This window comes from Gadus chalcogrammus, chromosome 22 (assembly GCF_026213295.1).
Source record: "Gadus chalcogrammus isolate NIFS_2021 chromosome 22, NIFS_Gcha_1.0, whole genome shotgun sequence".
In the NCBI taxonomy this organism is placed as follows: domain Eukaryota; kingdom Metazoa; phylum Chordata; class Actinopteri; order Gadiformes; family Gadidae; genus Gadus; species Gadus chalcogrammus.
This window is the reverse complement of record NC_079433.1, coordinates 13,701,153-13,712,516: the sequence shown is the minus strand read 5'-3', so window position 1 is coordinate 13,712,516 and position 11,364 is coordinate 13,701,153. Positions and strand designations below refer to the sequence as shown.

General features: G+C 45.6%; 1 protein-coding gene across 2 annotated transcripts; it reads left to right on the top strand.

Annotated features, from left to right (window-relative positions):
- Positions 1–4,959: 4,959 nt before the first annotated feature.
- LOC130375864 (neurabin-1-like) lies at positions 4,960–9,553 on the top strand. Of its 2 annotated transcripts, XM_056583001.1 has the most exons (6): positions 4,960–5,119; positions 6,336–6,384; positions 6,738–6,782; positions 7,363–7,476; positions 7,938–8,120; positions 8,617–9,553. In XM_056583001.1, exons 4-6 carry the CDS (start codon positions 7,435–7,437, stop codon positions 8,785–8,787), a joined length of 396 nt encoding a protein of 131 aa, XP_056438976.1. In that variant the 5' UTR covers positions 4,960–5,119; positions 6,336–6,384; positions 6,738–6,782; positions 7,363–7,434; the 3' UTR covers positions 8,788–9,553. The 2 variants fall into 2 exon arrangements, with proteins under 2 accessions (XP_056438976.1, XP_056438975.1); XM_056583000.1 differs by lacking the exon at positions 6,738–6,782.
- The last annotated feature ends 1,811 nt before the right edge of the window (positions 9,554–11,364 follow it).

The window sequence follows — 11,364 nt, the reverse complement described above, 5'->3', positions numbered from 1 at the left end:
TAGTGCTCTGATCTCTCCCACCCATTCTGATTGGTCCTAAGTGGCTCAGAGCTCCCCTGGGTAAAGCTCAGGTTCTCTGTACTGTGGAGGTAAACTCTCTACATGCTAATTGCTAGAAAGGATTTTAGTTCACAACAGGCACAGTCGCCAAGCAGCAAGGACAAGAGGACAGCTGGAGGTAGAAGGAGACATCTAAAGAGGAGCTTCTCTTTGTTATGCAAAATACTGTAAGAGAGATGAGCGAGAGAGAGAGAGAGAGCGAGAGAGAGAGAGGCAAAAGAAAAAAAGGGAGACAACCAGACAGTGAGTTTTGAGATGAGAAAGAGACCATAGTTTCTTTTTGTTAGAGAGAGAGAGATGAGAAAAAGTGGTGTCTGGGGCAGGGAGAGAGGCTACTTGAGTGTGGTTTGAGTGGTGGGCATGTCTGCGTGCTAGAGTTGTTATGTGTACGAGGTCAGTGTGTGAAATAAGTCAAGTGACAGTCCTTGGAAATGGCCCAAGATTTCCCCTCACGCCGATTAAGAATGTATTCACACACACGCACCCATACACACACACACACACACACACACACACACACAGACACACAAATTCACACTCAATGTATTTGTGTCATCTCCTTCGCTTTTCCCCCATTCTGCTCTCCATCTTAAAGCGAAGTGACTCAGCAGCACATTAACTCCCCCACCCCCGCTGTTCTCCTCCGCCCCGCTGTGTCCCCAGGGAGGTGGAGCTGGTCCAGAAGGAGGATGCTGAGAGGAAGAGGCTGGAGGAGGCAGAGGAGGCCCACCTGGCGGAGATCCAGAGCCTGCAAGTCAGGGTGAGGGCGAGCCTGAAAGGAGAGCTCAGAGCGCCGCAACTCAAGACGACCCCCGCGCAGACAGACCAAACACACGCAAACGAAGACAACGCCGACGTCGGTTTAGACGGCGGCGCGCTGCAACTCGAGAACACGTGCAAAGAGACGCATCGCAGGGAAATGAAGGAGGCGTCTCACTCCTCACGTGTTTGCGTTGCGTGCGCAGCATGTAGGAAACAAGCGCAGCATGTAGAACACAAAACAGAAACAAAAACAGAAATGCTTCACTTTACAACAAACGCCAACGAATGTGCTAACAGAGGAATTAAAAGTGATGGACACGTCTTGGCGCGCTTGTCGTAGCCGCTGAAGTTTGAGACTTATGACATGAGTAAAGTCGGCTATCCGTCAGTGGTGTTTGAAATGAGCTAAAACGTAAAAACGGAACGTTTGTTTATACATTATGCAAATAATTTCTTCATTAGCTCATTTTGTCGATTTGCATGTGTTTTCTTAACAGTGCGTTGAGCTCACAGGGCCACCCTTACATAAGTCGTAAAGTATCTCCAATTAGTGCGGCCTTCCCTTAATAACACATACACATTAACAATGCTAGAAGGCCATTGGCTAATCCCCTTTCCTCCCGCCCCTTCCTGCCTGTCCGTCTCGGTCCAGATTGCGACGCTGGAGTCGAGCTGATGCAGCTGATGAAGCAGAACGGCATCCAGGTCAACAACAACAACAGTACAGCAAACAGCACAACAGCAGTCGCAGTAACAGTAGCGCCGCCGCCGACAGGTCCCGCCCCCAGCAGCAGCCAGGTGGGGCCCCTGCGCATACGCTGACCGCAGGTCCGTTGCCGTGGAGATGGCTTTGCTGTGGTTGTTTTTGTTTTCATTATGGCAGTTGTGATTTCCTGGATGAACCAGGTAGCAGAGGTGAGGCAGGGAGTGAGGGCGAGGGGGAATTAAGCTGTTATTTTTATTTCCATCCCTAATGGGAGGTTAATTGAGTTCATATTTAGCCTGAGAAGGTCTGGGTGCAGAGAGGGGGATAATGATTAGATTAGTGGGCAGCGTTTAGAATTAGTGAAGTAATGGGAAGGATGAAGTGCACCGGGATATTAATACTCCAGGACAGACACATTTTGTTGATCAGTGTCGGCCCTGGATGAATAAAACATTCACCAATCCCTAGTCCCCAGCTAAAATATACTGTTTCATTTGAATCATTTTTATTGAAGTGCTGCAGGTAAGGTTCACAGTGTACCCCAACAGAGTACACAACAGCAATAACTCACACTGTATTTCTGTGCACTCCAATGCCTTTTTTTTTTGTTGATTAATACAGTAAACATACACAGGGATGCATCTCCTTTCATGTATCCCTTGATTTAAAAAGCATTGCTGAAGCTTGCATGTTCAGACAAGAACATAACCACTGAAACAATACAATGTGACAGACAAAAGTAGTTCACGATGGTAAAAAAGCGGAGCAATAGCAGTTTTTATTTCAACGACTCATTGGAGATGAGCAGATCCCCTGGAACACATCCCTCTGATGCAGTCCGCCTGTCTGCCAAACCACTGCACAAGACCCACCGTTGTGGGCTTGGCGTAGGATTGCAGGCCTTTTTTATTATTAACTTTTCAGTGGTACTTTGTTATAATAAACTGGCTGCTGCTGTAAGATCCAGTCGTGCTCCAGTGGTTTAAGTTTGTGACGCAGCTAATACATCGTTTTACAGTTCAGTTATTGCAGCGCTGCGTATTAGGTTCAGTGCACGAAACAGCCTTGCCTCGCTGCACATCAAAATTGATAAACAATGTGTGTGTGTCTGTGGGTGTGGGTGTGCGTTCTCAGGGTTGGATTCTCCCAGTAGAAAGCCGACCCACGGCGGTCGGGTGCGAGGCAGCATCAGCTCTACAGAGGGAGAGGTTTGTCAATAAACCGAAAGTCAATTTCAATTAATTCTCACATCAAGCCATAATGGCGTTCTTTGATGTGTGTTTGTGTGAGCTTGTGTGTGTGTGTGTGTTTTTGTTTTGCCATTTGGCCCCATAATGCAGAGTCATCCTATCAGATATCATAATACCTTTCTCGAAGCGATTCATTAATCGCTGTGTTAGTGCTAGCGGTGCTAGCGGAACGAATGATGCGGTTGTCTCTCAGCATGTTACAATGGATGCTGACGGAAGAGGCGCTAATGGCGGGCCTTTGTTAGCGTAGCAGTAGCATACGCAGTACTGAGGCAAAAAAGGCAGGAGCGCTGAGTCGTGACTGGCCAGATACAGGCTCCCAGACTGGGAAATGAGGTTTGAAACGACCCCGAGAACCAGCTTGTATGTAACACACAATAAGAAGAACTTGAAGACAAAGATAAAAGCAGAATGATGAAGCAGTTGTGTGTGTTTTTTATTCAACAAAAAAAGGTGTTCTTTAGTATAGGAACAGGACAACAGATTGAAAGAGAGAGGGGTTGTATTGTGTAGCATAGGACCTCAGGTCGTAATGGAACCTGGCTGCGTTGTTACTAGGTATTGATTTATAGAGGAATTCACCCTCTGGTCATACTGGTTGGTTGTTGGGTGGGAAAAACCTAGAATCTTTGGGGAAACATGAAAAGGTATTCGCCTGGCATTCTCAATGTTCCTGGGGGAGGAATGGAATTACATTTACATTTACGTTTAGGGGATTCAGCAGACGCTTTTATCCAAAGTGACATTTGTCAGAAGAAAGAGAAACAACATAATACGCTGTCGGTACAGTAAGGATTTTCATAGAGACAAGTGCCAAGCCCTTACAATTGCTAGGTTAACCCGTTCCCTGTACACAACAATGAAAGCTAGGATAAGTAAGGATAAATAAGGATTTAGCCTAAGGATAAATATTGCTAGACAATGCCAATATATATTTTTCAAAGTAATAATTTTTATTTTTTCATTTGTAAATGGTCTGTATTTTTTTTGAAATGTAGCACTCCAGTTAGTTCTCATGTTTTCCCAAAGTATTCTAGAAGGTTTCCTGACGCAACTAACCAATATGGTCCCTAGGTGAATAAGGACCCCTGCTGGCCTGCCTGCTTAGGGAACTAGCAAGTTGAGACACCCCACATGTGTTTCCGGCCTTTCCATCCCTTTTACCGCCATTCATATTTATCTATTTCATATTTACTGTATAAATTATATATTTGGTCTACATCATATTGGTTTGTTTCATCCTAACTGTGTACCCCTCCCCTCCCACTCTCTGGTGACAGGTGTCAGAGAGTACAACAGGAAGTCCCGCCCATAGCCGGAGCGGTTCGGTGCGCAGCGCGGCGTCCTTCGACGGCGCGGGACTCAGGAATCCCGGCAGCACTGAGGGTTCGCCGAGACGTTCACTGCTGCCGCAGGGAACCAATCAGGACGGTACGTTTACCCTAGGCCCCGCCCTCACAACATAAAGCGATGAAAGAAAATAAAATGTTGGGCAGTGTCAATACAGCGGCCGTTTAGTGTTTGGCATGCACACTTAAAGCTCTTGACGCCAAAAGATATGGTCCGATGGACCTGCCTAATTTTAGGTTTCTTATGTATAGGTTTTTTTCGTACCCTCTTTTTGTTATTTCCTTTGGCTTGGAAATTCAACATTTTGCTGCAGAGTAAAACATAAAAGTAAAAAGCCAGGTGTCATGAAATGCTCATAGTCACATTCACTGGACGCTGAACAAAATGACCTTGCAGATGAAACCGAAATAAACCCAATAAGACCTGGAATCATGACGAGGCAACCGTGGAGCCGGGAGCTGGGTCATGCTTCAAAAGAGTGTGTTATCATCTGCAGGACGTCACAGAGAGTGTTTTTTGTCCGCAGGGTGCCAGTCTCACATGGTGTCTGGAGCGGCTGGCAGTGGGGAGGAGAGCCCCAACAGACAGGCCCCGGGGCCGGGTATGACCTTGCCCAAACCCAATAATGAGATAGAAAACAACACAACACTGTACTGGGATAACGAGTGGTAGGACAGTCGTCTATAATCCATTCACCCACGGGGGCCTCATGAATCAATCATTTAAAAAAATAAACGTCTGGCTGCATGTGTTAAAACGAAGATGTGGGGGCCACCTTTTGCGAGGACTAGTTTCAGTATAAAATTATTTAAAACTTTTAGAACAGCAAAAAGTGTCAAAGCGGTGTGAGAACATATAGGGTGTGATCACGGTGTTGGTTACCGTAGTAACGCGTGACACCAGCTGCCTCTTCTCATCTCCTCTCCGTTCCTCTCAGAGTCTCGCTACGGCAAAGCAGAACCAAGGATCCCCGGGCATCGCCGGGAAACAGGTAAACACATTGTTTAGATACCTGTGGTGTTGTCATCTGCTGTATGCCAAACCCAGGCTGCCTAGAGTCTAGCAGGACTCATCCCTGGATCAACTTCATGCATTTTGCTTTACTGGATCTTCCCTAAGAGACACTGTTTGTGTGCGTGTGTGCGAGTGTGCGTGTTTGTCTATTGATCTCGTCTGCTAGTCATTAATTATCAACGTTGTGTTTTCTGCACAGTGGGCAGTCTCTTGTTAAGTTTTCTTGTTATTTTTTTTATTTCTGGATCCGCACCAGGAACACACAAACGCACACCCACACACCCCTTTGTTGTAGTCCTATTTGTTTGTGTGTGTGTTTGTGTGCGTATACATTGTTTTGTGTGAGTGTGTGTTAACCCAAATAACTTACAGTGCATAACTACAGTGCCTACATTTATGTGTATCTGATAATGCAGTTTTCAGTACACTCCTCTATTTGCTGCACTCATTGCCGGCAGCAATATAATCAGTCAGGAGTCTAGATTGTGTGTGTGTGTGTGTGTGTGGTGTGTGTGTGTGTGTGTGTGTGTGTGTGTGTGTGTGTGTGTGGTGTGTGTGTGTGTGTGTGTGTGTGTGTGGTGTGTGTGTGTCACAAAGTGTGTGCCTGCGCATTGGAGAGGAAAACAGGAAGGGGAGAAATGGGGGAGAGAGAGAGGGAGTTCAAGACAGGGGTACAGGCACCAGGCAGGCGGACAACAACCCACAGTTGGCCCAAACTAGGGCCATGGTCACTCTGCCCCGCTCTCCCACTCTTCCTGCCAACGCACGCACGCACAAGATTTGAGAATTATTTAGTAGTCTGGGAAGTAAATCTGTGTTGTCATCATTGCATCAAGTTTCTAAAGTCTCTCGCTCTTTCTGTGTTTCCTCGTCTCTTTGTCTCTCTGTCTGTATGTGAGTGTTTGTGTCTATTTCTGTCCCTCTCTGCGTCTCTATCTCTGTTTCTTTGTCTCTCTCTCTGTCTCTGTGTCTCTCTCTCTGTGTCTTTGTCACTCTCTCTGTCTCCGTGTCTCTCTCTCTGTTTCCGTCCCTCTCTCTCTCCCTCTGTTTCTTTGTCTCTTCCTCCCTCTGTGTGTGTGTGTCTCTCTCTGTCCCTGTATGCTCTCCCTCCCTGTTTCTTTGTCTCTCTCTCCCTCTGTCTATCTGTGTGCGACGGTGTCTCTTTCTGTGCCCGTATGCTCTCTCTCTCTCAGTTCCACGGAGCCCTCGGTGGAGGACAGTCCAGAGAAACTCACGGCCAAGGTATATGAGGTCAAACTGCACAGCACAGAGGGTTGATGATGTCATGGTTGTATTATGGTGAATGCTGCCATGGCGCCGCAAGGCCTAACTGTTAATGTGAAAAAAAACAACCAATTACAGTGCTCTTTCATGAGGCAGTTGGAAAAACATTTGAATAGTAAAACTAATTGTCCAATCATGTATTCAATCATAGGTCATTTTAGCAAAATTGTGGATAACCAAATAGAAATAGATAAACCCTTTTTCACGGGGTTTTCAGACGTTTTTGTGTGATTGAAATCAATCTTATTTCTTAAAAGTGTTTTTAGTTGCTATTGTTATTCATTTAAATAAACCTGCTTTTTGTTCAACAGAACTTTTTAACCTGGCCCCACTTCTTCTCCTATTCATATTATTTGGTATTGTATATATTGTGTATCCCTTACTTTCCTCCAATCATGCATCCCTTTTGGTCAAATGGCCAATGATTGATGGTTTAAGGTAAATAGGGATAACGAAACCAATAAATTCTCCCTAATCATAAGGTTGAAAATATCGCCAAATCTCAAGAAACCTGTGCAAACCAGATGACACATTTTGATCAGCCTACATAAGTTGATTAATCAATGAGTGATTGTAGAGCTTTTAAATTGGTTATTTGTTTAACCACAGGCCGGGCTGATCTTGGTGTTACATCATTTAAGTATCCTGACACTAACGTATTCTTTATACTAACGTCAAAATCTCATTTCCCAGGCGAAATGATTTAGATATGCACGGCTTGTCTTCAGTAGCACACAATCATTCTAGCACATCCATTGCTCCTCTTCAATTTCTCTCCTGTATCACTCAAAAACAGATTCACTGATCCGTCTTAATGAACTAATCCTTAGGGTCTGCGGGTGAAAGTAAAAGAAAACTGCAACTCCCAGCCTGAGCTCATTGGACCCAGGCGCTGTAAAGCCAAGCCTTGGCCCTTGTGGTTCTCTCGTCTCCTAGGGTCCGGCCCTCAGCGCCGACAGCAGCAGCAGCAGCTCGGTGGAGATCAGCAGCCTGCTGAACGAGGCCAAGATGTCGGAGCGCTCCCACGCGCCGGCCCTCTCTTCAGACGAGGTGCGCCCACAGACACCCCCCCACTCCCTCCCCACCCCGATACACACAAGCCTCTCTTTGACACCACAAGACAACGCGTGACTAAACACTGAGGTGTCCCTGCTGGGTTTCAGAGTCATGGTTGTTCTTTAGCAGAGGATACTGTCTGCAATGCAGTGAAGACGCCATTTTTTTGGTGTCTTTTTCATTTGGTGTGAATAAAGTTGTATTCTGTTGTCCTTCATGCTGCCATGCTCAAGAGCTTGGATATGATAGAGGATGAGGTAAGGCTGTCACTCAATGTCTGCGGCATCCATGTTTTTTTATCACAGAATAGTTTCCCATGCGTGATTTCCCATTTAGTTACGTAGATCTCCTTATCCCCCTTTTAGTTATCGCATGTAAGGGTGAGGCATTATCTTTTTATCATCTATAAACCCATATAGATGTGTGAGGGCCATCATCCTGTCCTCTGTCTGCAGATCCTAGACGAGGCCCAGTTCCCCAGGCAGCACCAGGGGCCGAACCTCAGCGTGACAGAGTGGACCCCCCAGCAGGTGGCCCGCTGGCTCATCGGACTCCACCTGGAACTCCATGTCCCAGAATTCACTGCCAAAAACGTGGACGGGGAGCGCCTCCTGCAGATGGAGAGCAACGAGCTGAAGGTGAGTGGACCTCTCCCACAAAGCTGCCGGCTAAATTACAAGAAGAGAAGCGGTAAAGGTTTCTAGTATGTCGAGTTCATCGACGAGCTGGAGCTGCGGAGGCGGGTCTATTGGCAAGTTGAGTCGATCTTTTTGGTGTAGCGACCATAACACTTAATCACAGTGAGCCTCAAACGGCTTCACGTGCCCACGTTATATGACAACCGCCAACCCAAAGCCCTCTAAGAGTCAAGCACAAAATGCCAGAGTTTCAAAATGGGCGGCAATAGATGTGGTGGTATAAAACAAAGTAGAAATAAAGGTGAAGGTTAAGTCCATTGTGAAAATGGTTGCTTGTGTGTGTGTCTCTGTGTGTATTTGTGTGTCTGCATGTGCGTGTTTGCGTGCATGCGTGTGCGTGCGTGTGTATGTGTGCCTGTTTGTGTGTGTGCGTCCGCATATGGGTATGTGTGTGAATATGCGTGTGTTTGTGCGTGTGCGTTGTGTGCGTGCGCAGGCCCTGGGCGTCTCGTCGTCCCAGGACCGGGGGCTGCTGAAGAAGAAGATCAAGGAGCTGAAGGTGCTGCAGGACAAGACCCGGAGGAACCGGGAAAAGCTGGAGAGGCAGCGCGACAAGCTCCGCCAGAGAGAGCAGGAGCAGCAGAGACAGAGCCAGGACGAGCCCTAGGACGAGCCCTAGGCGCCCCGGGGGAGCCCGGCACCTCCCCCTACTGTCGTTCTTATCACGCTCCCCGCACCCAGTAGCACCTCGAGACCCCTGGACATCGCCAAGGACCCCCGTGTCCTCAGTGGGGTGTCCTTAAAGATGCCCGATGCTGCTCAAATATTCCACATGGCTCAGTGGTGGTGGTGGTGGTGGTGGTGTGGGGGGCCACAGTGAGACCACCAGCTGGCTGTTGGGCGGTGTGTTTTATTTTTTTTCAGAGTAGAAAACCAAAAAAAAGGTGCTCACACTGTTGATAGTTCGCTGCCCCCCTACCCGCCCGTCCTTCTCCCCAGCCGTCACCCCCCCCCCACCACCAACGCTATTTCTGTATTACGGTTTCAACATCTGCTCAGATCTATATTTATTTAGACATTTATTGCTGTACGTGTATTTATTCATATTCATGGTTAGATGGCGAGAGGGTTGAACATGACCTCCGCATCCACCCAGAACATATCTTTTAGCTTCTTTCTTATTTAGAGCCATCTGTAATAGCCATATTAATGGATGTGTACGATAGCGTCCCTTACAAGTGGCATTGTACATATACAGCGATGAATATAGATGCAGATATCTCTAGTGTGCCATCATGTGACAGGCAGAATTATATACAGTAATACATCCTGTCTGGAGGCGTTCCTTGGGAAGTAACTGACAGCTGTGATGAAGAACACAAGCACTCACACAAACTCTGTGGGGGGACAGAGAGAGATCATATTGGCCATTAAACACGTCCACCACTAGATGTCGCCAGTGCTGCTTCCTCTGTTGCTGCTGAATCTGAACACTGGAATCCATGCAAGTGGGGCCTGACAGAGAGAAAACAGATCTCTATGGACCCCACCTCTGACTACACTGGAAAAGTCCACATCACTGGAAAGTCGTCTATGGACTTGTGTGAAACTGACTGTATATTGTTCTTTAAGTGTTATAAAAGCAATTTCCCCGACAAAAATATGAAAATGACAGGAAAGAACCGCCAGAACTCAAAAGGATGCCCAGGACGGGAATGGAGACTGTGGTAGTGTACGATGTACAGTAAAGACGACATAATAACCCACATAGTCATGCCGCCATGATTACAAAGTGAAACCTCGTACTTATATGCATACCGTTCTGACGCCGTCTGTAATCTGCTTTCGACCTCCTTTTTATATGATCAAAACAACAGATGATTACTACCCAGCTGCTGCCTTTGGGAAATCATAGATGAGTATTTATCTCTATTCACTTCTAAATAGTGTTTCAATCCGAAGATTGATCATCCGAATCATTTTACGAAATCCATTTATTATTGATCTCATTTAAACAAGACAAATTGAATCACACACATACAAATCACTGTTTCATTACCTTTCTTTTGACACCTGTGATCCTGAGAATATGTGAATGAATATCCAAGAATGCTATACCTTAATATTAATGCTTTTGTTTTTTGTCTTTCTTGTTAACATATTTAAACAAAACTGATATTCTGGAAGAAAGATGACTGGAGCTGTAGTTTTGAATAATTCATCACAGATGAAGGAAGTGATAGAAGTTGCACTAGTGAGATACAATAGGACATATTTTAGTGATGGCTCAACATTCATCGTTTACACTTGTCTGTTTGAAAGTTGGAAAGTATTTTTTGAGCTCTACATCCACTCAATGCAACAAAAGGTAGCTACTGTACCATTCTGAATGAAACAGTTATTATTTATTTATGTATTTTATGAACCATCTTGACTATTGTTTATGCTACAGTAAGTTATGCAAGAAATAGAGTATTATTAACACCATCTAATGATTTATGCACAGTTGTGTTTTTCTTTCTTGGCCAAAAAAGATTTTATGTTAGAAGATAAAATATACTTTTTTTATAGATATTAGTGGATAATCATCAACAATGTGACTTGAGATCATGATTCAACGTTAATATGTCATCCCATTTTAAAAATTGCAAAAAAATAAGAAAATCCTATTGTGTTGTTTCATCCTTCCTCTTAAACAAAAACGTAAGCGATACTTGACCCTTTCTGTGAATACTACCCCCATCACCACCCAGGTCGACGGACCAGGCCGTCCACTGAACATTTTCTATGTACAGTGAAACATGCAGAAAGCAATATACTGTATTATAAACCCTAAAGAAGCCTTGTTTTCTAACCTGGCGGTGGGCCGTGTACAGTTTGCTAGGGCTGCTACAGAAGGGGATCCCCTCCGTTTTGTGTTCCTACCCTCTTTCTCGTTGATTGACTAGCCTGCGCTCGCTGCTCGCGGGATGAATAGCGATCTCTAGGTAAAGGATGTTGTTTTGGGCAATGCCTGGAACCTTCTAGAGTGCGTCCGTCTTTCCTCTGCAGAGTGACGGGTAGAGAGAGCCAGGGTCACTCACACACTTTTCGCCACGCTTTAACGCTTTGTAACAAACCAAGCTGTTTGTTTATTCCTATCCTATTCTTACTTTCCCTTCGCTCCTTCTCCCCCTTTCTTTTGCATTATTAAAAGTTGGATTTGGCAGCTACTTGTCACACTGAATAAAATGTGCAGGCCCTG

Excerpts from the sequence above, each read along its gene's own strand:
- LOC130375864 (XM_056583000.1), top strand. The coding sequence starts at position 7,435 with ATGTCGGAGCGCTCCCACGCGCCGGCCCTCTCTTCAGACGAG. Across the intron at positions 7,477-7,937 it reads CGGCCCTCTCTTCAGACGAG|ATCCTAGACGAGGCCCAGTT; the intron begins GTGCGCCCACAG and ends CTCTGTCTGCAG. Across the intron at positions 8,121-8,616 it reads TGGAGAGCAACGAGCTGAAG|GCCCTGGGCGTCTCGTCGTC; the intron begins GTGAGTGGACCT and ends GTGCGTGCGCAG.